Raw genomic sequence first — 25,371 nt, forward strand, 5'->3', positions numbered from 1 at the left:
AATGGCAACCCACTCCAGTGTTCTTGCCTGGAGAATCCCAGGGACGGGGGAGCCTGGTGGGCTTCCGTCTATGGGGTCACACAGAGTCGGACACGACTGAAGTGACTTAGCAGCAGCAGCAGCAGCAGCTCTTTATCTGAGGTTGGCTGTGCAGCTGTGGTATTTGTGGTCTCTGGATTAGGCTCCAGGACTGGTTCACCTTTAGGCCAAGCCTGACTTAAGCACAGGTGAATGTCTCTGTTACCTGCATGTATGTTATTTTCCCTTTTGTATAGAACGTTTAGTTTCCTTATGAAAGGATTTATCAATGAGATTTAAAAAATAGGCAGTTCTGACATTTTATGTCTTAAAAAATTGTTTTGCTTATTAAAGTGCAGGAAGCACTTAGGGGCTCTTCTTGTGCTCCTCCATCCATCATCTCACGTCCATCACGACTTGCACAGTCAGGGCCTGCAGTCCTTTTTTCTTCAGTAGTCTCTAAACCTGTTCAGGACTGAATCTGGGCCTTTATCATCTTCATATCCCCTGCTCCTTGCTCGGCGCTTGGCACATATTAGACACACAGTGTCTGTTGGATTGAGTTGACTGTACCATCTTTATTTTATGTACAACTTCCTCTTGAGTAAATATGCCATGAGGTACTTCGGTGTTTATATCCTGATTTCTTTGCTAACATTTACTTCTTCAATATTTTAAAAAGGAAGTCAATATATGCCTGGGAATTTAGCTTTCTTTCTTCCTAAAACATACAAAGACCTACACATGTGCGTGCATATGCCTAGGCCACAAAATCCAGCCCCAGGCCACATGAGTTAAACAAGGAAAGTCTGAAGGCCATTTTATTTTTTACTGTAACGTCTGTCTGATCATCAGTTATATCTTTAATTTGGGGGGTATGTGTTATTAGAATCAAACAAGGCCTGTGTTTCAGCTCACATTGAGAGCTCTGTTAGTTTCTGGCTGATTATCAACAGTTTATACCCCTTTGGGATCAAAGCAGGATATAACAAAATAAAGATTATTACATATACATCTGTAATAGAGGTGTTACCTCTTTGTATAACGGATGTGAAAAAATTACAAATCACTAGCTATATGGTCTCATAGCTTAGACTGCTGCATGTTTGAATGAACATTATTCGAGGATACCTAGGTCAGTGTGATTGCTGTTGCTGAGGGCACAGCTGAGAAACAGATCAAGCCCCTGCCCTCAGGGAGCTCATGTTTTGCTGTGAGTGTGTGTGTGTATGTGTAGGGATGGGACAGGCAGCATACATAAAAAGAAATATGTTAGGTGTTGATCAGTGCCAAGAAGGGAAGCAGAACCATGTAAGGGGAACAGAGTGAAATTGTGTGTGTGTGTGAGATGGTTTGACATTGGATGTCAGTGTCAGAGGTAAGCAGAGACCAGCAGAGAGTGAGGAGCAGGTACCTTGCAGGTAGGGCAGGAGCTGTCGGTGTGTGTAGTGGGGGAGCTGAGACCCGAGAGGCAGTGGGGGGCCAGGGCAGGGGGGCCTCTTGTAGGGAGGAAGGGAGTGGACTTCCAGGTGTGGTGGGAGGCCCTGGAACCCAGCTGTGACAGGTAGTGTCTCACTTAGGTTTTTGAATGCACCACTCTGGCTGCTGTCCGGAGGATGGCCGGTAGGGTCTGGTGACAGGGAGGCTCAGTGGGAGACCTCTGTGGTCATTTGGGAGTGAGGTGGTGGCAGTCTGCACTGGGTGGTCAGCAGTCTTGGGATTCTAGACGTGGGAGGGACTGCAGTGAGCGAGAAGGGAACTCTCAGGCGAAGCCGCTGTTATTCTGATCATGCTTTGTCTCCTTATTCCCCCTCCCCCACCCTACTCCTTTTTTTGGATTCTTTCTCAGAACCTAGATTAAGTGTCGCTCCTGAAATGGATATCATGGACTACTGCAAAAAAGAATGGAGGGGAAATACGCAAAAAGCAACATGTATGAAAAAGGTATGACGCCTGGATGCGTACATTTTGAGTTTTTCCAGTAGTCTACCATAGGTAATTATTTAATATGTCCTTTTGTTTGTTTAGATGTTATAGTTATGACAACTGCCATTAGACTGTGATACTATTGGGGTTCTAACTTTAGAGATGAGGAAACAGACTGCAAAGATAAGGGCCGTCTCAGTATTAATATAGAATCATTACCAGTTAGTCAGTAACTTGATTTCTTTGAAAAACGCATAAATGACTGTGCAGTTCCGAGCTGGGCCAGCTGCGGGTTGGCCCCTTGGGGGCATTTGGCTGTAATGCCCTTCTGACCTGGTGAGGTCACAGCCTTGGGTGACCTGCATCAGCTGTCCCCACCTGGATTTATTTTCACATCCTCCAGTCCTCGGGGCCTGGACTCTTCCGCACACCCTTAGCAGTGGGACCTGGAGCTCCTGCCTTTATTTAGGGCACCCCAGGAGCTGCCCCCTCTCAGTCCCATTGTATAACTGGGTGACCCAAAGGTAGTCCTTCCAAGGCTGTGGGACATCAGGGATTCCCATGACGCGGCCCCGCTGGGGCTGTGACTGGGCTGGGTCATTGCTCCCACTGCACAGTAGTCAGGCAGCACCCCTCTTGGTTCCCCCTCAGATGGATCCTGAATCCAACATTCCTCCATGGGTGGAGATTGCTCCTACAGTTGACTCTTACACACCACAGGTTTGGATTGCTGGGTCCCGCTTCTCTGGATTTTTTCACTGAATATGGACCACAATGTACTGCACGATCCCATGAGTGATTTATGCATTTGGAAAGGTTCAGTTGCTGTTGAACTAGTATTTGGGACAGCTGGGGGTTCACCATAGGGAAGAGGTACATTTAGTAGGCATGAGTCTCCCCAATGGGCCTTCTATTGCAAAGGTTGGGCCACTGAACAGAAATGCAGCTCTCAGAATTTTATTATTGATATCCACTTCGAACATCATCCTGTGACTTGAACCTTGAAAACAACTTACGACAGGGTCCAGTGCCTGGACACAGGATGACTGTCTATGGGGTCCCCACCCCAGGAGGGTGCCACTTCTTCCTTTGCGTACGTATGTGTTGAGGGGGAAACAGGGCTTTAAGTGGCTGTTGAGGAGGAGCAGGGCAAGCGAAAGATCCACCTGGTCAAGGACGACTGAGATGGGAAAGCCTGAAAGTTGATGCCGAGGCCTGAGCAGTGTCCAGTGGAGAACTCAGTTGGCCGGGTGCCTGGACCAGCTCCCTGGAATTTCATGGTGTCCTTTTAAGGGGAGTGTGCTCAAAACGGTCTGTTTGGATGGCTGTGTTTGAGTGACTGAGCATGTCACCGAGAATTTTCATTTCCTTGTTTCACTTCCAGGCTGAATAATAATGACACTTCAAACCACTTTTTAAAAAACAGAATTTATCCAAATTTATAGTCTTTTATGTATTCCATGGAAATTTGGGGTACAGGGTGTTATTTTTAATATGGAGACATAAGCCAGGTAGAGAATCCAGCTGCAGGGAGATGCAAAAGATGAGGGTTCGAGCCTTGGGCCAGGAAGAACCCCTAGTGAGGAAATGGCAACCCCCTCCAGTGTTCTTGCCTGGAAAATCCCATGGATAGAGGAGCCTGGTGGGCTACAGTCCACTGGGTCACAAAGAGTCAGACACAGCTGGGGATTGGGCACATAAGCTGGGTACATCTCTCTTTTCTTTCCTGTCTCCTCATTAAAGAGATTAGGATCAACGTAAATACAGACCAAAGCCTTCAGATTGCTGGTTATTAATAAGTGAGTGTTATAGCAGTTGCTTAGAAAGGGGCATACGACTTCAACTTTGGGGGTGACTAGCATTTTAATAATACTTAGTGTCCTATCAATTGCACTCATCTCACATGCTAGTAAAGTCATGCTCAAAATTCTCCAAGCCAGGCTTCAGCAATGTGTGAACCGTGAACTTCCAGATGTTCAAGCAGGTTTTAGAAAAGGCAGAGGCACCAGAGATCAAATTGCCAACATCCGCTGGATCATGGAGAAAGCAAGAGAGTTCCAGAAAAACATCTCTTTCTGCTTCATTGACTATTCCAAAGCCTTTGACTGTGTGGATCACAATAAACTGTGGAAAATTCTGAAAGAGATGGGAATACCAGACCACCTCACCTGCCTCTTGAGAAGCCTGTATGCAGGTCAGGAAGCAACAGTCAGAACTGGACATGGAACAACAGACTGGTTCCAAATAGGAAAAGGAGTACGTCACCCTGCTTATTTAACTTATATGCAGAGTACATCATGAGGAATGCTGGGCTGGAGGAAGCACAAGCTGGAATCAAGATTGCCGGGATAAATATCAATAACCTCAGATATGCAGATGACACCACCCTTACGGCAGAAAGTGAAGAGGAACTAAAACCTCTTGATGAAAGTGAAAGGGGAGAGTGAAAAGGTTGGCTTGAAGCTCAACATTCAGAAAACGAAGATCATGGCATCTGGTCCCATCACTTCATGGGAAATAGATGGGGAAACAGTGGAAACAGTGTCAGACTTTATTTTTTTGGGCTCCAAAATCACTGCAGATGCTGATTGCAGCCAGGAAATTAAAAGACGCTTACTCCTTGTAAGGAAAGTTATGACCAACCTAGACAGTATATTAAAAAGCAGAGATATTACTTTGCCAACAGAGGTCTGTCAGGTCAGGCTGTGGTTTTTCCCGTGGTCATGTATGGATGTGAGAGCTGGACTGTGAAGAAAGCTGATCGCCAAAGAATTGATGCTTTTGAACTGTGGTGCTGGAGAAGACTCTTGAGAGTCCCTTGGACTGCAAGGAGATCCAACCAGTCCATTCTAAAGGAGATCAATCCTGGGTGTTCATTGGAAGGACTGATGCTAAAGCTGAAACTCCAATACTTTGGCCACCTCATTCAAAGAGTTGACTCACTGGAAAAGACTCTGATGCTGGGAGGGATTGGGGGCGGGAGGAGAAGGGGACGACAGAGGATGAGATGGCTGGATGGCATCACCGACTCTATGGACATGAGTTTGAGTGAACTCCAGGAACGGGTGATGGACAGGGAGGCCTGGCGTGCTGTGATTCACGGGGTTGCAAAGAGTCGGACACAACTGAGCAACTGAACTAAACTGAACTGTGTGTCCTATATGTTCTAGTATGTTGTGTCTGCTGCATATGCTGATATTTTGTATGATACTAACATTTGTTAATTTTTTTTGACTAATAAAAAAGGAATTAAAATATCCTAGAGGAAAGACTCGGCCATTCTTCCACTGATCGGTGTGGGGGGCGTAAGGGGCACATTTCTTCCACACAAATAAAATTTTCCCTGCTCTCCTAAATCAGTAACGACCATTTGAATTCTTTGATGCTTTTTGCGCAGGGTTACGAGGAGGTGTCTCAGACATTCACCTCCATCAGGCGAGTCCGCGGAGATAACTACTGTGCGCTGAGGGCCACGCTGTTCCAGGCCATGAGTCAGCCGGCGGCGCTGCCCTCCTGGTTGCAGGACCCGGAGCTCACGCTGGTACGCTGCTGCCGCAGGTTTGAGTCTGCACTGTTTCCCGTCGTTCCTGCAGCAGAGACTTCCTTGTCTGACCCTGCGCTGTGTGCTTGCCTGCAGGGTGACATCAGCCTGCAGGTTTCTGCAGCTTTCTGTCGCTGGGATGACTTTGTATAGTAAAGCGACCAAAAATGATTGTTGTTTCCCGGAGGAGAAAGATGATAAAATTTATTTAGTGCCTCAGCTGAACTAGAGAGTAGGGGTTTGTTTAGGGCTTGCCGAGAGCACTGAGGGCAGTTTGACTTCCGGGCCGGAGTCTCCACCAAGTGGGCTTTGTATTGTACTCTCTGAGAACTTGCTGGGGTTTCCAAAGGCACGTTTCTGGGCTTCTGGCTTCAGTTCAGGGAATCAGCACAGTCTGGAGAGGGAGGGTCATCAGCTTGTTACCGGACAGAGCGGCAGCACCAGGAGATGGTTGCTGTCAGCTGGGGAGGCTTCCTGGGGAGGTGAGGGCTGGGGGCTCTGTCTGATGCCTGGCCCTCGTTAGTTGTTTTAAATCTGCAGCCTGACAGTGACACCCCAAGAAGTCACGTTATCCGTGTGTCGTGTATCCATGATGGACATCAGCTGAGGTCATAATAGGTTGGATGATAGACCATCCCTAGAGGGCTTGGTGGGCAGTCATGATTGAGCGGAGCTCACAACATGATGTTAATTGGAGGAAAATTGGAAAACTTGGGCTTGTCTTAACCCTCCAAAGCGAAACCCAAAGTGTCAGCTCTGGGAGATGTGCCTCCCCAACAACTTAGGGGAAATAAGTCGGGATTTTAGTGGATCACAGGCCCAGTAGCAGCCCACAGGTGTGTGATGGCTGCAGTGATGAGGAAGACTGTTTTATAATGAAAAGGCTAGGTAGGGAGTTTGGGGTGGACATGTACACACTGCTATATTTAAAATGGATAACCAGCAAGGACCTACTGTACAGCACAGGGAGCTCTGCTCAAGGTTATGTGGCAGCCTGGATGGGAGGGGAGAATGGATACATTTATATGTATGGCTGAATCCCTTCACTGTTTACCTGAAACTCACAGCATTGTTGATTGGCTATACTCCAGTACAAAATAAAAAGTTTAAAAAAAAAAACAAAGGAATGCTTCTAAATACAGTCAGTGACAGCCTGTCTTGAACTGGGCTGGTCGGATCCCATCTTAAGGACTGCGGGCAGCTCTGTGCGTGTACCCTCGGGACAGAAGGGAGTGTGCCCGAGGCAGTCTGTCTCCTTCTGGGAACAGTTGAAGGAGCTGGGGTATTTGCCTGGGATAAAGACTTGTAGAGGGTACTGGCTGGCAGCTCAGCTAATTGCAGATCTGTTAGGTGGTTGGGGTGTCACTTAGCCTCGGAGCACAGCCAGGCCCACCTGACTGCCTGGTGATTACCCACTCTCTAAAGCGGTATGAAAGTGGCACCCTTGTGTAAGCCGTCTAGATGACATCTGTGAAAGATTCTCTTAATCAGGGATGCGTCATCTTAAGCTGATTTCTCAGTATTAGCTTATTTCTTTTTTCAATAAAGAAGCAAAAAGAAATTGATACAGAAGGCTGTTTTTAGCTTTGCAGGTTATTCTAAGTATTAGTACTGAGATATTTTGGAAGTGTTGGTCAGCGTGCCTGTGGATCTGAGCCACTGCTGGGGAAGCAGACATGAGTGACCTCACTCGATTTTAACTTCTGTTTGCTAACCATAGCTGAAATTATCGCTTGTGACATAAAGTGCTCTTCAAGTGTAGGCTCTTTTCCTTTGAACTTTTTACTTTAAGGAGCTGCTTAGATTTATGAATTTAATTGATGTAATGAATTAGAATTCTTATACTTTCCAAGAAACTGGTGCAAGTTACTTTCCAAGTAACTCTGGTCCACGTAGTTAAGCATATAAAATACTCCCCATAAAAGTAAAGCATGATGTCCCTTTTGTTTTACTGACAGGATCCATCTGGGTAGGGTCATCTGTCGTATTGAAAACAGTCTAGGTGGATTGTGCTTGGTTTCTAATTGGTATGAGAACATGTTGTGTGTGTGAGCTGTGGGGCTTTAAGGTGGTTTTCCTGGCTGAATTTGAGTCATATGGAAATTCTCAAGCATTCTAATTTCTTCCCTTTTCTGTATGTATCAGCCAATCAGTAGAGTTTTTCTCTTGGGAGCATAATCTGATTAGTTAGTCACAGTGGTATTATTTTTGTCATCTAACCTTTATTGAATGCCAGGAGGCCTGCGTCAGAAAAAAAGCTCCTCATACCTGCCGGGAGTGTCGTATGAAAGTCTGTGAAACTTCTTGCTCTCCTGGAGCTAGAAGACTTGTCCCTGTGTTAACTTTTTGGCCCCCAGCACCTTCCTTTGATTTGAACCTTTTCCTGGGAGGGTCTGTTTTGTGATGGGTCTGGAGCAGGTGGCAGGTGCACCTCATGCTTCTTATTCGAGGTGCCAGCGCAGGAGGGGCCTGTAGACGAGGTTGCTGCGCTTGCCCCGTGCAGGAGGGGCCCATAGACGAGGTTGCTGCCCTTGCCCCGTGCAGGAGGGGCCTGTAGACGGGGTTGCTGCCCTTGCCCAGCGCAGGAGGGGCCCGTAGACGGGGTTGCTGCCCTTGCCCAGACTAGTCTCTCACCCCTCCCAGCTGTTGCGTGCTCTCGCCTGTGGCCGCCATCCCATCCCTGTTCTCATCCCGGCCCCTCCACTTGGTCCTCCCTCAGGAAGTCCGCCCTGATAGGGGTCTTGCTGAGTGAGCGAGAGGGTGGTGTGGCGTGACTGGAACAAGTTGAGGTGGAACCAAGTGTGAGCGCAGGTGGGTGGTGAGACCCACAGAGACTGGCAGTGCGCCCGTGAAGGGGGGACCTGGACCACCTCTCCTGGAAGTGGGGTCTCTCCGTCACCAAACAGCCCCGTGTAACTGTAGTAAGAACACATCTCGATATGTGTTAGCACACATGCCTAAGACAAGCAGATGCTGATACTTAACTCTGTCTACCAAACACGAAAGTCTTACAGGAATTTGGCTATGAAAGTCTCTGAGCATATCCTGTCCATCTTCCCACTGAATTAGAATAACTTGTATCTGATCATATGAATTAAACCATGCTTGCTGTTAGAACTTGGTGTAAATGATCTGAGTTTAAAATGGGGTGGGCTTGCTGTTAAACCGTCTGACAGCAGGTCAGTCTCCGCTTCCCCTGATGCTTGAATCTCATTGCCAAGGACCTTTTCTGACCACCACCCCCCCGACACCCCTCCTCAGCACTGCAAGTCAGACAGGTCCTGGGACACCTGAGCTTGTACGTGAATCTGTAGACCTGGAGCCAGCCTCGGCCCCCAGCCTGCAGGCCAACTGCTGTGCTAAACCGCCCTTGACCTCAGCATGCATTTATCTCATCAGGAAATCGGTGCGGTGAGCTGAGAGAAGCCCCCATGCCCTGTAGCTGGCAGTATCTGCTTCCATTCAAATCGGGGGAGAGGCTCTCCACAGACCTTGGCATCGTCCCTGGCTCCTGGAACACGCTTGGTTTCAAGACATGACGGGGCAACAAGAAGCGCAGGACCGAGACCCTCCCTTAGTGTGAGCTTGGTGGACGAGGGCCAGGCCGTGCTTCCCGCACTGCTCAGCTGCTCTGGCCTTGCTGTCTTGGCCCATCTCACAGTCTGGCTGCTCCTTGCCGCCTGCCGTCGGGTCTGGGCTCCTGTGTGGTGTCTGCTTGCGTCCAGACCCCAGTCTCTGTGGTATTGACTGTAGTCAGATCATCTGACCCTGACCCTGACCTTGGATGTGGCTTGATTTGGCTTTTCTTAAACTTGGGCTGCATCTGGGTCCTGCAAGAGGTGGTATCTTTCGGGACAGGGGTCCTTGGGTTCAGTTAAGTTTCAGAATGTCTGAATGGGTGGGACCTGTGACAGTATTTGCCTAGAGTATGATAGACTGTATCAAAACTCATACTCAGAAAGTTTGGGGAAGGACACGTTTTCGTTGTGTGCTGTCCCTTTGATTGCAAGGATTATGGACATTTGCTAGAGAAAATAGGCTTTTTAAAAAATATTTCAGTCACATATGAAATTACACCAAGCTGATTGCCTGCTTTGTTAAGTATTTCCCATCACTGTTTCTTGTTTTTAGTTTTGTTTCTTCCTTAAATCTCCTTTAACAGAAGTCCAGTCTCTGTGTGTGTAGTGTAAGAGAATAGCCTTGTATGTGTGTTGTGTGTCTCATGACCCCCGAAAGCATTTAAAGTTACGCTCTTTCTTTTTTTTTTTTTTTTAATCTGAGTAAAGGATTTCAGCTCCCATTATTCTTTCCTCATAGTTTCTTTTCACACCTCAATTTTGGGGCTTTTTCCAGGATCTCCACATCTCCCAGAAGTCTACAACCCTGGAGAATTACTCTAGCGACAGTTTGGTCCGTGCATGGAAGGAGTGAGGGAACAGACTTTTATTTGGGTCCTCTGTGGAGTTAGGCCTTTGCGGTCTCTCGAGTACTTGAGTGCTGTGCCTGCTTCTTAGGTCCCGACACAGTGTCCCGTGATGCTCGCGTGCTCTCCCGGGCTGCCCCCCACCCTGTCTCCCAGCTCGCATCAGCGCGGCCAGTACTTTCTGCTCATCACGCTGCTTTGTGCCCAGTTGGGATTTCAGCATGTTGCCACTTGAGGGCATTTTAGGTTCAGCTGACAGACCAAAGGACCTAAAAGAAGGTTTGCAGGAGAAGCGCCCACATGTTGCTGAAATGCAGGACCGCGTGGGCGCAGCGCTGGGCTCCTCTTGGGTGGGAAGGGGTCGTCTGTCATTGTGAATAAGTGAGAGCACACCCCCACCCCCACGAACGAGGGGGGGTAGGTGGTCTCACCGCTGAAGAATGGTTCAGTCCCTGTTGTGGTTTTGTCTCTGGAGAGGTGAAACCACCTTAGCTTCTCATGATTGCTGTAGATAGAGGTGAAACCGAGTTACCATTCACAAAGGGTCTTCAGTATCTTAGATTCAGGAGAACAGAACATACAGCCTCATTTACAATTGTATTTATGATTGTTAAGCTCCGGTTCCAAGGAAGAATTCCTCATTCTCTAATGATCTTTTGACTTGGAAGTGAACTGTTTTTCCTTTCTGTTTTTTATAGCACTGAAGTGACATGCCCGTGCCCAGCCCAATAACATGGACTTCTCTTGACACACCCTATACTCCTGGGAGACTCTGGGTTCCCATGCTGACATCGATTGAGTTTTGTCCCAGCTTGCCTTTCAGACTCCAGATTCTACTGATGATGAGGGGAAAACAAAAAAACAACAGACACTCCAGGAAGAAAGGCCTAGTAATAGTGTCCTTTCTTTAATGAGCCAGGCCATCCTGGCTCCCTTAACCCTTGTTTCTTATTCTCAGTTGTAGTTTTTTATCTTACTTTCACTGATTAGGTACTTAAACTGGAGCCCATCTTGTTTCTTTTTAATCTTAAAACTATGATGATAGTGTAAAAATTGGAAATTAGGTTTTGTTTTCCTAACTAGGAAAGGAGCAGGTTTTTGCTGTTTCTGGACCATCTCATTAGATCCATAGTGCCTTCCTGAGTCAGGCATCAGGGAGTGGCAGGGTGGGGGCCATTGAGCCAGCTGGCGCCCGGGTGGGTTATGCCAAGACCTGTGTGGACACTGCCTTCACAAACCCTTACACAGAGCTCTGGAGTGTTCCTGGCTGTGGCGGGAGCCCAGCAAGGTAGATCTTGCCTTTGGGTCTCAACCAGAACCTTCTTGTCACTCTAGCAGCCTTCCTCAGGGTGGCTGTTTCTGACCTCCTGACTTCTAGATTTAGGTCCTCCAACCTAAACCCAGACAGATGTGCAAAAATTAATTCTGGAAACAAAGGTCGCAAAGGTTGGTCTTCTAGGTTACATTGTTTCTTACAGCTTGGCTCATGTGATGGACTGTTTGGAATGTTAACCTTTTTCTCTCTTCTGTTTCTTGATAACTCTAGTTACCAGAAAAACTCATAAGTAAATACAGCTGGATCAAGCAGTGGAAGCTGGGACTGAAATTTGAGGGGAAGAGCAAGGACCTGGTGGATAAAATTAAGGAGTCCCTCGCTTTACTGAGGAAGAAGGTTTGGATCGTGTAGTTTTCTTTGATAAGTACAGAGCTCTGACTCCCGATCGCCCCAGCATACTGCTTCTTAGTCCTCACTTAGTGGGTTACAGGCTGCCCAGGTGGCTCAGTGGTAAAGAATCCGCCCGCCAATGCAGGAGATGTGAGTTCGATCCCTGGGTTGGGAAGATTCCCCTGGAGAAGTAAGTGGCAGCCTACTCCAGTTTTCTTGCCTGGAGAATCCCATGGATTGAGGAGTGGGCAGGCTACAGTCCATGGGGGTTGCCATGAATCAGACACGACTGAGTGACTAAGCAACAGTGGTGGGTTATCACTTGCTCTTGGCTGGATTTTGTGCAAAGTAATTCTCAACAGACAGAGACTCTTCCTCTGTTTGGTAAAATGAAGCGGTATCACCATCATACGTTCTCAGAGGAGATGACATGTTAAATGAAATGTTTAATTTTGTTTAAAGCAAACCTTAAAATTGTAGTCTTTTCTTCTAAGTCACACTGACAAGTTTCAGGGATGTCATTTGGTCCGTATCTCTTACAGTATCATCAGCGATATGAATTCCATGTATTAAATTCTTCCCAATTATGTTCATGTTTTAAGATTCTGTCCATATTTATTAGGCACGTTTTCTTTTACGACGGTTGTCCAGGGCAGTAGATTTAGTAACTTGTCTTTTGGAAACGGCCCTCAGGGCTTCTCTGCAGCAGCACTGTGAGAAGGCTCTTGGTCATTAAACCCTCCCTCTCGTGGTTCTCCGCTGTCTTACGTGGGTGAGGTACCCTTCTTGCATGCTGGCCCCTGAACAGCCTGGAAGCTCTCCTCACCAGGAACCCTGGACAGAGGGCCTGTTAGTTGTTCCAGGCTTCGTAGATGGAGTAGGGAGGGCTGTAAGGAAGTGTCAGGCATCGTCTTTCAAGACTCTTCCTAGCACACACCCCAGTCTTCAGCCTGTTAACTGTGGTCTGCTGCCCCCATGAGACTTGCAGCCTCACGAGAGATTCATACACTTCATATGGTACCCTGAAGTTTTCTATTATGTAATTGTCACGACCAGCAGGGCGTTGTCACTGTGGTCATCCTCATTTTACAGATGAGGAGACCATCCTGTTCGTTCCTTTACAGCCAGTGCTGGGCACTGAGCCTGACCCACAGCGGGCATTTGGGAAGTGCTTTGTTGACTGAGTGGAGGACCCTAACTTCCTGGAGCCTAGTTTTCATTTATAAAAATGAGAAATGTGTGCTGGAAAATAATACTGTTGGAGTGGACTAGTGATAAAGATGTGGGAATGAGAGAAGGACAGAGGGGGTCTGTTCGTGCTGCCTGTTGAAGCAGAACACAGGATTAGAGGGGCTGGAGCCCCGCGCCGCCCCAGGCAGGCCCTGGGTTAGCAGGTGGAGCACAGGGCTCTGGCCTGGGGGAGTGAACAGGACGGCTTCAGCAGAGCCACTGGCGACCGTCCATTTTAACTCAAACGTTTAATTTCTCGAGAAGTCACTTTCTACTCCTAGGAAAGACACACCTAGTCTGCTGTAACTCGATCTTGATTTGGAGGAATGTTAAAGTGATTCCAGTTTATAATTATTCCATTAGAATTATTCGTTAATAAGCTGAGCCAGCACTGCTGACATCTCGTAGGTGCCAGGCTGTACACTAAAGTTTTCTGTGTTGCATAATTCTCACACCAGCAGGGCGTCGTGGTTGTGGTTGTGCCCACTTGACAGGCGACGAGACTAAGGCCCTGCAGGGGCCAGCGGCTGCTCGGTGGCGAGGCCCTTGTTCCATCCTGACTCTGACTCCAGAGCCATGCTCTTACCTGCCAGCTTGGTCTGCTCCTGGAAAATATGAGATGTTGTAGCTTTCAGGGTCCTGTGGCACAGTTATCACCATTAAAATGTACTCTTGAATTAAAAAATTAATGGTTTTGCAGAGGAGCAGTAGTTACTGATTATACACAAGGATTAGTTTTGTGTTGGCATCTCTTGTTCACAAAGAGATTCTTAACTTATAACCACATATATTTATAGGGTTTTCTCTTCACTTAAAGAGTTAGCATATGTTAGCTGAATACCTGATTGTTGTTGTTCGGTCGCTATGTGGTGTCCGACTCTTTGTGACCCCATGGACTGCAGCATGCCAGGCTTCCCTGTCCTTCACTACCTCCCAGAGTTTGCTCAGATTCCTGTTCGTTGAATCGGTGATACTATCTAAACATCTCATCCTGTGCTGCCCCCTTATCCTTGAATACCTGATTCTCCCCTTTATTTTTAATCAGAAGTCAGTATGAATTTCCTGAGTAGATTTATTCATCTGAAACTCAAGTAAACATTTAATAAGAGGTTAGAAGGGTAAGTTTAGTAAACAGGTATTCAGGAGATGCCACTGTCTTCCTTGCCCGTCTTCATGTTATAAGGTTGGCTTAGTGTTCCTGGGTGGTATCGGCTGCCATAAGCCCCTTAAAGGGAAGGGGTGATTTTAGCTATGCTCCAGGGCATCATCACACCAGGTCTCTCAAAACCGTGTTCACTCTCCTGCAAATATTTGTTTATTGACTGGTTCCGTTTCTTTGCCTGGGAAGATACGAGAGTTAAAATTTCCATTCCGTGATCCTAGAGTTTCTCCTTAGTGCAGTATACTTTTGTTTCAGATTACCGGGGGAAGAGCTGGAAAAAAAAAGCGTGTGGAGTAAAGAGTACAGTTGTTTGAGCTGGAAGATTGGTACATGACCTGTGGTCGCCTACCTATTCTGAAAATAATTTTGTGCTCATAGTGTGGGGTTTTACCAGGGACTTTCAGAAAAACAGTTTAATTATTGTGAAACTTTCTTATTATAGTGGGCAAGCCTGGCTGAACTGAGAACTGCGGAGGCAAGACAGATGGCTTGTGATGAACTGTTCACAAATGAAGAAGAGGAGTACAGCCTCTATGAAGCTGTAAAATTCCTCATGCTGAACAGAGCCATCGACCTCTATGACGATAAAGAGAAGGGAAAGGAAGTGCCGTTTTTCTCTGTGCTTCTCTTTGCTCGGGATACGTCAAGTGACCCTGGCCAGCTGCTGCGGAACCATCTGAACCAGGTGGGGCACACTGGCGGCCTGGAGCAGGTGAGTCGTGCCTTTGGGAGTCCATTAGCCTGGAGCAGCAGCGTCAGCCTTCAACCACTGCCTGTTTTTGTGGGTCTGGAGCTCAGGAGCTGTGCAGTTGTGTGGTTCTGGCTCAGGGTCGCAGGAGGTTGCAGTTGAGTCTTGCTCAGGACGGCAGTCTCCGGAGGGCTCAACTGCGATTGGAGGGTCCACTTGTAGCCTGGTGCACACTCACCTGGCTGTTGGCAGGATGGCTCAGTCCCTCACTGGTGGTCAGTGGGAGGGCTCAGCGCCTTGCTATGTGGGGCTTTCCATAGGGCTGCTCAGATGTCCTCCTGACGTGGCAGCTGGCTTCTCTCAGAAGGTGGTCCAAGACGACAGCCAGCACACTCCAGTGCCTTCTGTGCTCTAATCTTGGAAGTCATTCACTGGCTCTTATACTAGGTTCTGTTTGTTAGAAGCAGATCACGTAATTCTTCCCACACTCAAGTCAGGCATGCCGAAGAACTGTGAGCCTATTTTTTTAAATTTATTTATTTTTAATTGGAAGATAATTGCTTTGGAATACTGTGTTGGTTTCTGCCGTGCATCGACATGAATCAGCCGAGGGCATACATATGTCCCTTCCACTTTGAACTTCCCTCCCACCTCCCAGCCTTCGAGGGTGAACCTGTTTTATACCCACCACGGTTGTCTCAGTCTGGGCTTTCTCTTGTCGTGTGGTGGCTGGGACCAGAACCCTTGGCTCCAGAAAGAAACCAAGCCCTGGGAAGGAGTCCTCTGAAGGGTCTTGTTTAATCTTGGCTGCTGTCGCTGTATTAGGTAGCATCCTTTAAAAATAGAAGTGGAGACACTTTAGCCAGGAGAGCCAGCCTGCTCTTGGATCTTCAACAGATAGGCTGAGTTTGGAGTTTCACCCAGAGACCCGGTGTGGGTCCCCCGTTGACTCCCCACACTCTGCTCTCTTTCTTTGTTGGGGTCATCATTACGTTGCTCTGAACAGCCTAAGTCCTTCTTCAGTGGAATAGCCAACCACTTGAGAAGAATGGTTGGTGACATTGTACAGGAGATAGGGATCAAGACCATGCCCAAGAAAAAGAAATGCAAAAAACAAAATGAGGAAGCCTTACAAATAGCTGTGAAAAGAAGAGAAGCAAAAAGCAAAGGAGAAAAGGAAAGATATACCCATGTGAATGCAGAGTTCAAAAGAATAGCAAGGAGAGAGAAAAAGCCTTTCTCAGGGATCAGTGCACAGAAATAGAGGAAAAAATAGAATGGATCTCTTCAAGAAAATTAGAGATACCAAGGGAACTTTTCATGCAAAGATGGGCTCAATAAAGGACAGAAATGGTATGGACCTAACAAAGGCAGAAGATACTAAGAAGAGGCGGGAAGAATACACAGAAGAACTGTACAAAAAAGATCTTCACGACCCAGATAATCATGACGGTGTGATCATTCACCTAGAGCCAGACATCCTGAAATGTGAAGTCAAGTGAGCCTTAGGAAGCATCACTATGAACAAAGCTAGTGGAGGTGATGGAATTCCAGTTGAGCTATTTCAAATCCTGAAAGATGATGCTGTGAAAGTGTTGCACTCAAATGTCAGCAAATTTGGAAAACTCAGCAGTGGCCGCAGGACTGGAAAATTCAGTGTTCATTCCAATTCCAAAGAAAAGCAGTGCCAAAGAATGTTCAAACTACCGCACGATTGCACTCATCTCACACGCTAGTAAAGTAGTGCTCAAAATTCTCCAAGCCAGGCTTCAGCAATATATGAACAGTGAACTTCCAGATGTTCCAGCTGGTTTTAGAAAAGACAGAGGAACCAGAGATCAAATTGCCAACATCCGCTGGATCATGGAGAAAGCAAGAGAGTTCCAGAAAAACATCTATTTGTGCTTCATTGACTATGCCAAAGCCTTTGACTGTGTGGATCACAATAAACTGTGGAAAATTCTGAAAGAGATGGGAATACCAGACCACCTGACCTGCCTCTTGAGAAGCCTGTATGCAGGTCAGGAAGCAACAGTCAGAACTGGACATGGAACAACAGACTGGTTCCAAATGGGAAAAGGAGTGCGTCAAGGTTGTATATTGTCACCCTGCTTATTTAACTTATATGCAGAGTACATCATGAGGAACGCTGGGCTGGAAGAAGCACAAGCTGGAATCAAGATTGCTGGGAGAAATATCAATAACCTCAGATATGCAGATGATACCACCCTTATGGCAGAAAGTGAAGAAGAACTAAAGAGCCTCTTGATGAAAGTGAAAGAGGAGAGTGAAAAGGTTGGCTTGAAGCTCAACATTCAGAAAACTAAGATCATGGTACCCGGTCCCATCAGTTCATGGCAAATAGATGAGGAAACAGTGGAAACAGTGTCAGTCTTTATTTTTGGGGGCTCCAAAATCACTGCAGATGCTGATTGCAGCCATGAAATTAAAAGACGCTTGCTCCTTGCAAGGAAAGTTATGACCAACCTAGACAGCATATTAAAAAGCAGAGACATTACTTTGTCAGCAAAGGTCCGTCTGTTCAAGGCTGTGGTTTTTCCAGTTGTCATGTATGGATGTGAGAGTTGGACTATAAAGAAAGCTGATCGCCGAAGTTATGCTTTTGAACTGTAGTGTTGGAGAAGACTCTTGAGAGTCCCTTGGACTGCATGGAGATCCAACCAGTCCATTCTAAAGGAGATCAATCCTGGGTGTTCATTGGAAGGACTGATACTGAAGCTGAAACTCCCAATACTTTGGCCACCTCATGCGACGAGTTGACTCATGGAAAAGACCCTGATGCTGGGAAAGATTGAGGGCAGGAGGAGAAGGGGACGACAGAGGATGAGATGGTTGGATGGCATTACCGACTCAGTGGACATGAGTTTAGGTAAACTCCAGGAGTGTGTGATGGACAGGGAGGCCTGGCGTGCTGCGGTCATTGGGTCGCAGAGAGTTGGACACGATTGAGCGACTGAACCGAACTAAACGAACTAAACTGAGAAGCCTTGAGGCTTTCCATTCAGAGTGCCACTTTCCTGTGTGCATGGCTACTTGGAGCTTGTCTTTTACTGGTTACACAGGAAAGAGCAAAGATGGCGGTCACTGCTGAGTCAGCCAGGGTCAAAGATAAACTGTTTTAAAAAAGTTGTTTGTACTCAAAATGTAAGTTACTTAGGTCTCTTGAACTGCTGCAGATAGCTTGCACTAACAAGCCTGGTAGAGCATAGTTTGCGTATTAGACTTGTTAGTCCTTTCTGAGTCCCCACAAGTTTGCTGTAACATGTTTAAATAGCAGTTTTCTTGAAATATGATGTACATACCGGTTTACCCCTTTGAAGTGTGTAACTCAGTGGATTTTAGTATGTTTATAGAGTTTTGCAGCCATCACAGAGTCTAATTTTAGACCATTTTATGCCTCCTGAAGGAAACCTCATACCCTCATTCCCCTTTCTCCAGCCCTAGGCAACCACTAACTTACTTTCTGTTTTTACAGACTTGTCTATCCTGAGCATTTCATGTAAATGGAATTTTATAATATGTGGTCTTTTATGACTGGCTTGTTTGACTGCGCCTAATGTCTTCCAGATTCATCAGTATTACAGCATGTATCAAAACTTCGTTCCTTTTTATTGACAAATAATATTCCATTGTATGGATGTATCACATTTTATACATCCACTTGGGTTGTTTCCACTGTTGGGCGATTGTGAATAATCCTGCTGTGAACATCATGTACAAGTTTTTTGTAGGACATATGTTTTTAATTCTCTTGGGTATATGTTAATCTAGGAGTGGAACTGCTGGGCCACATGGCAGTTCTTTGTTTAAAACTTTGAGGAACTGCCAAACTTTTTAAAAGCAGCTGCACTCTTTTATATCCCCACCAGCAATGTTTCAGAGTTCCATTTCTTCACATCCTTACCACGCTTTTTTTTAAAATTGAGGTGAAGTTCATAGAACACCAAAGTAATCGTTTTAAAGTGTACAATTCACTCACTGTCCGTACATTTGCAGAGTTGTGTGACCTTTACCTATGCTAAGTTCGGAAACGGTTTCCTTCCCCTGAAAGAAAGAAAACCTGGTGCCTGCAAGGCAGTCTCTCCCTGTGATCATCTATTTGATTGTAGCCGTTCGAGTGGGTGGGAAGTGGCATCTCATTGTGGGTTTGATTTGCGTTCCGTTGATGACTTTGCATGTACTTAGTGGTATTTGCATGTCATCTTTGGAGAAGAATCTATTCCATTCAAGTTCTTTGGGCAGTTTTTAGACTAGTTATTGGCTTTTTTATTGTCGAGTTGAGAGGTTCTTAATGTATTCAGACCACAAGTCCCTTATGAGACATATGACCCCTTCTTGATGATGTGTTAGATTATAATGACCTGTACATAACGACAGGACCCACGCAAGCGGCAGGACTGGGGCTGGGCCGCAGGAGGAAGACGGGCTCTGGCCAAGCCGCGCTGTGGCCCGTGGGGACCCAGAGCAGGACCGGGCGTCCAGCCGCACCCTTCAGCCTTTGTTCTCCCCGCAGGTCGAGATGTTCCTCCTGGCCTACGCCGTGCGCCACACCATCCGGGTGTACCGGCTCTCCAAGTACGGCACCGAGGAGTTCATCACGGTCTACCCCACCGAGCCCCCCCGGGACTGGCCGGTGGTGACCCTGATAGCCGAGGACGACCGGCACTACAACATCCCCGTCCGAGTGTGCGAGGAGACCAGCCTGTGAGCCGTGCTCGGCCCGCCTGGCCACGCGGCGGAGGGGCGCATGCAGCCCCTCGCTGGGGCCTTGGGCCAGCAGGTCCCTGAACCCGACCTCTGAGGACGCCTGGGCCCAGCTAGCCTTGCCGGACTGGAATGTTCTGGGGACTCACTTTGGCGAATCACAAGTAACTGCGATTTTCCCCCTCACCTATGACACAGTGTGTTTCCGTGGGGACTGCAGAGCACACCTGTTAAACGGTGCAGACTACATCTCCTCCATGCAACACACACTTTTATACCAGAGGAGTCGCGTCCTGGACAGGAAAGTGTCCAGAGTGCTCTCATAGTAAACTGGCTTTCAGTTATTTTTTTAAAGGTGTAACTTTTGTTCTAATGGTCACGGCGTCTGCGTGCCCTTTCTCTGCATCTGTGCAATCGGTTCACACGGTAGAAGTCGGGGGCAGAGCCTGCCAACAGCCCCGCATCCTCTGCTAGTCTCAGCCAGCAATGGTTTGAATCCACATGTTAATTTAAGCTGTTGTAAGCCGAGTGTCTAAAAGAAGAATCAGAACTGGGTCCAAAAGTGAGCTGCTTAAAGGCTGGAGGAGGGGCTGCAGGAGGAAGCAGTGGCCCCAGGACCCTGTTGCTCTGCCAGGACATGCCAGGCGCCTGTGGTTGCGGACACCCCGGCTCGGGAGCCTCTCCTGGTCGGCGGGAGAGCCCCTGGGATTGGGGCTGTGCCTTCATCTGCAGTTCCACAGATCCACCATCATCTAGTCAGAGTCAGGCTTAGACCCGTGTGCATTTTTAGCAGAAGCCAAGGCCAATTGATGAGTTTCTGGAGAGTGCTTCCATTGCCAGGTTCCTGTCCCGCCTCTGTTGGAGGGGATGAGTTAGCAGAGGGTCTCCGGTTTTCACGAGTAAGTTTTCAGTAGAAGCACATGCCTTACACTGACTGCAGAATATGGCTGAGCGGCACCTTCCCTTGGCTGAGTTTGGGATGCCCGGGGAGGCAGCGTTCTGGCCATAAACGGTGGCCTTGCCTAGTCAGTCACAGGCTAGGGTGGTGCCTGGGGGCTGGGGTGGGCTCAGGCAGCCCAGCTGAGCCTTGTCTGCTTCAGGGCCCGAATCCCCGTGGCGCGTGGACACCTCACTCTTTCACACTATCAGTGGCACCTGGATTGGCTCAGTATTTGCGGAGATGGTGTTACCCTGAAGTACCAAGCTTTATTCTATAATAATTACACTCTTTATGTGGTTTAATATAACATAGTTGATAAGCTATCTAATCGTCTTCCCTCCGCCCCACCCCCAGGGACAGAACTTGTGTGAAAATGTAAGTTTTGCTTTCACTTAAAAAATCAAAATTTTTGGTTGAGAAAAAACTCAGAGGACACAGAAGACTATGCAGACTGTTACAGGAGTATTCCTCCCATTACCTCATCAGTAATATTCACATTTTGGTAGATACTTAACTCATTAGGGTGTTTGAATTGAATTTTACTCTAGATGTGCGTGAATGTGTTGGCGTCTTTCACTGTGAAATGCAATGGTGCCTTGAATAAGAGGGTACCTAGAAGCCAAATGAAAATAATGACTTCCTGTTGGTTTGGATGCTTCATTTTATGTTACTTGATTTTCATGCAGCTTACAAGAGGAAATGCCTACCAGTTCATTCTTGAACATGTTTAAAAGCACAACTTCAAACACTTCTGTTGTACAAGGCAGTTGGTGTCTGTGTCCATCAAACCACTGGCAGATCGTCTCTGTTGAGTTTAATGATACTCATGATCTCTGCATTTTTGAGAATGTTCTAGTCTTAGTGAACTTGATCTGGGCTTCTGGGTAGCTCCATTACATCTCATGCTTTTTTCTTGTTCCTGTGTATGATACTGTTAGAGTGTGTGCAAAAATTGTGGTCTTAACCACCCCGTTGATAAAGACTCAAAAATGTGCATTTAAGTTGTTTTCTGTCCCAAGACCATATTAGACTCTACTCTCAGACTGGCATGCAGGTTTAGAGGGATCATAGCATCAGAGAAGTTAAGCTTTCAAAGAAACTGTTCTTCAGGAAATGTAGACAATTGGTGAACTTTAAAAATTCATTTTTTTGTTGCAACATGCAACTACAGTTGCCCAGAGTTTTAATTCCATTTTTCATTCTTGGCCTGGTTGGGTGATATCAGTAGAATTGAAATTGAGTTGAGACCAAAATGGATTCAGGAGGATAATTTACTTAGAGGGGATCTCTAAAATGGTAAGAGTGTTTCCAAAAAAGGAAGGTAGTGGGAACTACACTTTGCTTACTTTCTATCCCAGGTTTTATTGCAAGAGTTCAGTCGTTTTGGAGCCCGCTGGTCTTAGCAGAAAGAAGATATCTGCCTTGAACAGGTGTGACTTATACCTTTGAGCTCATTTAAAATGCATTAAACCTAAAAAAAATTTCCCTGTAACAAGTTCCATGGAATTAACACTGCTCCTTTCTGTCTTCCCCTCCTCACCTGCATTTACAGCATCCATTGATTTCACTCAATTAGAGAGAATCGTGATGGTGGCAGTTGAGAACAAGATGCCAGTCTTTCTCTTATCTCTTGGCGTGTGGGATTTGATCTGAAATGTCAGTTCCTCTTCCTTGGAGTTCAGCATATCTGAAAACGCCTTAAAGGCACAGAACCGGATTGACCCTGCGCTCTACATAGAGCCATTTACACTTTTATTATACTGTTGTATATTCGATTAATGTCTGAAGTTTTCTTTGATTGTGGATTGTGGATTGGTATTCTTTCATTATTTTTCCCTCCAGTTCTCGGGCTTGTCAAGTAAAATCTCAGAACCCTTGACTCTCACCCCGCTGTCAGAAAAAACACCTTGTTGGCTTTTGTGTGCTTGCTTTTTCCTTTGTCTGTTGTTTACGAGGCTGTGTTATCCTTTTGCCCTCTTCACCTCAGGGTGCTCTTTTACCTAAGAGTTTGTTGTCTCCTTTTTGAAGAACTTCCAGGTGGTGAGCATTAGGTGCTGTCCCGCCTTTGATAATTCGCTCCCTTACACTGCAGCGCAGAAGTCAGACAGACCTCCTGGTTTTGTCTCTTTCGTGGCGGTAAAGTCTGATCGTGTTCGTGTCTCTAAAGCAAAACTGCACGCACTCCCCCTTTGAAAGCCAGAAAGTTATTTTCAGAAATACAAACCTCCAGGGAATTTTACTTGTACGCATACACAAAAATACATGGATGCCTTTTTTTTTTAAATGATCTGTATCTAGTTAAAAACCAATAAGAATGTGTTTGGAGTGAATCTGAAATCTGTGTGAAAGATACGAGTCCCCACATAGTTGAGCAAAGTCAGGGCACAAGATCAAGTAATTTTACCAACTTACTGACCAGAGACATTTCAGTTTTGCTTAGATAACGCATCACCGGCCACAGGCGTTTTTGTGAAAATCCCCCAGTCAGTAATGTGTTAAAATGGCCCAAGAACAGTAAGGAGTCAGCTGAAGAGGGACGAACTGATTTTAGATGAAAAAACGCCTTTGAGAAACAAAATGGATGCCTAACAGACCTCCTCAGCTTAAGTTAATAAAAGGATAAAAATCTGAACCAGCACACACCACTTCTGCGCGTGGATTCTGCAGATTCCTTTTTCCAAAGTTGAGGCCTCCTGTGTGACAGAAGTAGACTGACTGTGTAATGCTAAGCTCTTAGAAAACCTTCTTGGTCTCTTCTGAGGGGCTGGAGAGACCAGGAAGCCAGTGCTGAATCGTGCAGTGAAGTGAGAGGACAGGCAGCTGATGATCAATACTTGTAACTGATCCAGGGACTAATTTGGAGCTATGAAAAGCACAAAACTAAGCTGGCTTGGCTGCCCCCAGCCCTGGGTAGGCTCGGCCATGACCAGAATGGGCGGGGGTGTGTGTATTTAGAAGCCTGCTCGCTGGTCTGCAATCAAGTCACGATGTTGTGTGCGAGGTCCCACAGCCTGAGACCCTGCAAGTTTGGGAGGGTGGAGGTGAGCTGTCCCTTTTGCTCCCCTGCCCCCCCATGCTGAATTGAAGTTTATTACTGGAAATAGTGGAGGATGTTAGTAGGTATCATTAAATTCTCAGAGTGGTCATAAAGTCTGGAGATAACAACTGTATTGAAATGTGTTATCAACAAACCACTTACTACGTTTATCTCTGGCTCAGTGGTAAAGAGTCTGCCTGCAATGCAGGAGACGCAGGTTCCATCCCTGGGTCAGGAAGATCCCCTGGAGAAGGAAATGGCCACCCACTCCAGTATTCTTGTCTGGAAAATTCCATGGACAGAGGAGCCTGGCGGGCTACAGTCCATAGGGGTCGCAATAGCATCGGCACACGACTTAGTGACAGCAAGGCAAGGCTGTTGACCTCATGGCCATCTGTATATTTCCAAACCTTGAGTGCTCATTCATAGCCAGGGCACATTGATGTGAGAACATTGATGAGAGGTTTATCTCATTCTTGTTTATTTCTCGGGTGTAGGTGTGGGTTGGGGTGCAATTGCCAAAACGCAGGTGCTTGGGCAGGTGATCCAAGAAAGGATCTGGGACTCTAGATTAAACCAGTCTTGGCAGTCTTTCTGCCAGTAACCAGGGGTGGTTGAGTTCAGTTCTGAACTTCAAAATAATTTTTTTTTTGTACTCAAGACCTTTTCTATAATGAAAAAATGCCTTGACTTGTCTCACAAATGGTGCTAAACTACGGTACTCCTTACAGGAGCCAGGGCAGGCTTTGGTAACGTTGGTTACTTCTGAGTATTTCAGTGTGGGAAGAAAGCCAAAGTGAATGTATGTAGTGAGCGCCCTTCTCGTTTCCACTGTCTGTAAACATGTTTTGGTTTCGCCACCCGCATTTTCGCAGCCTCTGACTCTTGTGAATGTGGAGAGGATACTGACCCCTTGTCTGTCCATAGCGGTGGTTTTCCTTCCCCATCGGCTGGGCTGCCTCGGGAGGGCAGACAGGAACTCAGTGTGAACCTGACCGCCTTGTCTGCTTTGGCTTGTTCAGCAGAGTGTCCAGTTTGCACTCTTAAGATGTTTGCACTCTTTAAGATGTCAAAAACCTCATCTGCTCTGAAAACGGTGCCCCTGAGGTTCCCGTCGGCCTGGGACCACAGTCCCACCTGCCTCCAAGGCGGAGGTTTCCTCAGTGACGTGTTGAGTCCTCATCTTTACTGTCAGAGGCCAAGCCAACTTGGGTTTTGCTATCGATCCCCTGTAGCAAGCCTGGCCACGAAGGACTGTAAAAACAACTAAAAATAAAAACTCAGAGAATAAAAACTCAGAAGCCTGGCTGTGTTGCTCTGGTTAAATGCCTGACCTTGAGGACCTGGGAGACTGGGGTTCGGTGCTTTCACTTTCCGGCACTGCCAGGACAGACCTGTGCTGCTCAGTGACCATGGTGTTGAACTCATCGGGGCTGATTTCCTCCCACATTAGGTTTGGTCTTGGGCCTGGATTCAGCTGAGCAGGCCCGTCACCCGCTCCTCAGGGGGCTGGGCCGGTCACCCTGCTTCCTTGACTCCGTCCCCGCCTCCATGCCACCCACGCTGGGGCAATAGGGGGTGAAGTGAGGTGCAAGCCCTTCGCGGGGGCTTCAGGCGCATCCCCTAGGCCTGCAGGGTGGGGCTGCAGCCACCATCCAGACCCAGCCGTGGCTGAATGTTCGCCAGGGAGAGGCCCGCGGAGTGTGTAGCATTCTTAGGCGTTCCAGAACCATCTAGACTGGTGGATGGAAATGCACCCACCTGTGCGATAGCGAGAACCTGACACTGTGTATGAGTCAGGCGGCCACTGAAAGAGGTCAGTAACTAGAAAAGGGGGAAGACCGTCGGCTTTCAAGGGTATTCTGGGGGTTAGAGAATGAGCCGGGGGTTAGAGAATGAGCCGGCAGAGCCCTGCCTTCCTGTGAGTCTTTGCAAAATGGTGCTGTGCTTCTGAAGACCCCGCCACTTAGGGGCTGGGCATCCAGAGAGCAGCAGTGCCAGGCTGGTGAGGGGCA

The 25,371-nt window shown here is 47.2% G+C and overlaps 1 protein-coding gene across 4 annotated transcripts in view; it reads left to right on the forward strand.

Annotated features, from left to right (window-relative positions):
* Positions 1-24,657, forward strand: part of OTULIN (OTU deubiquitinase with linear linkage specificity) — a 37,438-nt gene extending 12,781 nt beyond the window's left edge. For 3 of the 4 annotated variants that reach the window (XM_088827637.1, XM_055422249.2, XM_088827636.1), the window contains 5 exons: positions 1,868-1,962; positions 5,342-5,485; positions 11,455-11,580; positions 14,409-14,678; positions 19,189-24,657. In XM_088827637.1, the coding sequence (XP_088683763.1) occupies positions 1,868-1,962; positions 5,342-5,485; positions 11,455-11,580; positions 14,409-14,678; positions 19,189-19,383 (830 nt within the window). In that variant the 3' untranslated portion in view covers positions 19,384-24,657. The remainder of the gene's footprint in view (positions 1-1,867; positions 1,963-5,341; positions 5,486-11,454; positions 11,581-14,408; positions 14,679-19,188) is intronic. The other variant, XM_088827635.1, reaches the window with a different exon arrangement.
* The last annotated feature ends 714 nt before the right edge of the window (positions 24,658-25,371 follow it).

The sequence above is a fragment of the Moschus berezovskii genome, chromosome 18, assembly GCF_049115385.1.
Source record: "Moschus berezovskii isolate FMDL1 chromosome 18, NW_MosBer_1.0, whole genome shotgun sequence".
NCBI classification, from domain to species: Eukaryota; Metazoa; Chordata; class Mammalia; order Artiodactyla; family Moschidae; genus Moschus; species Moschus berezovskii.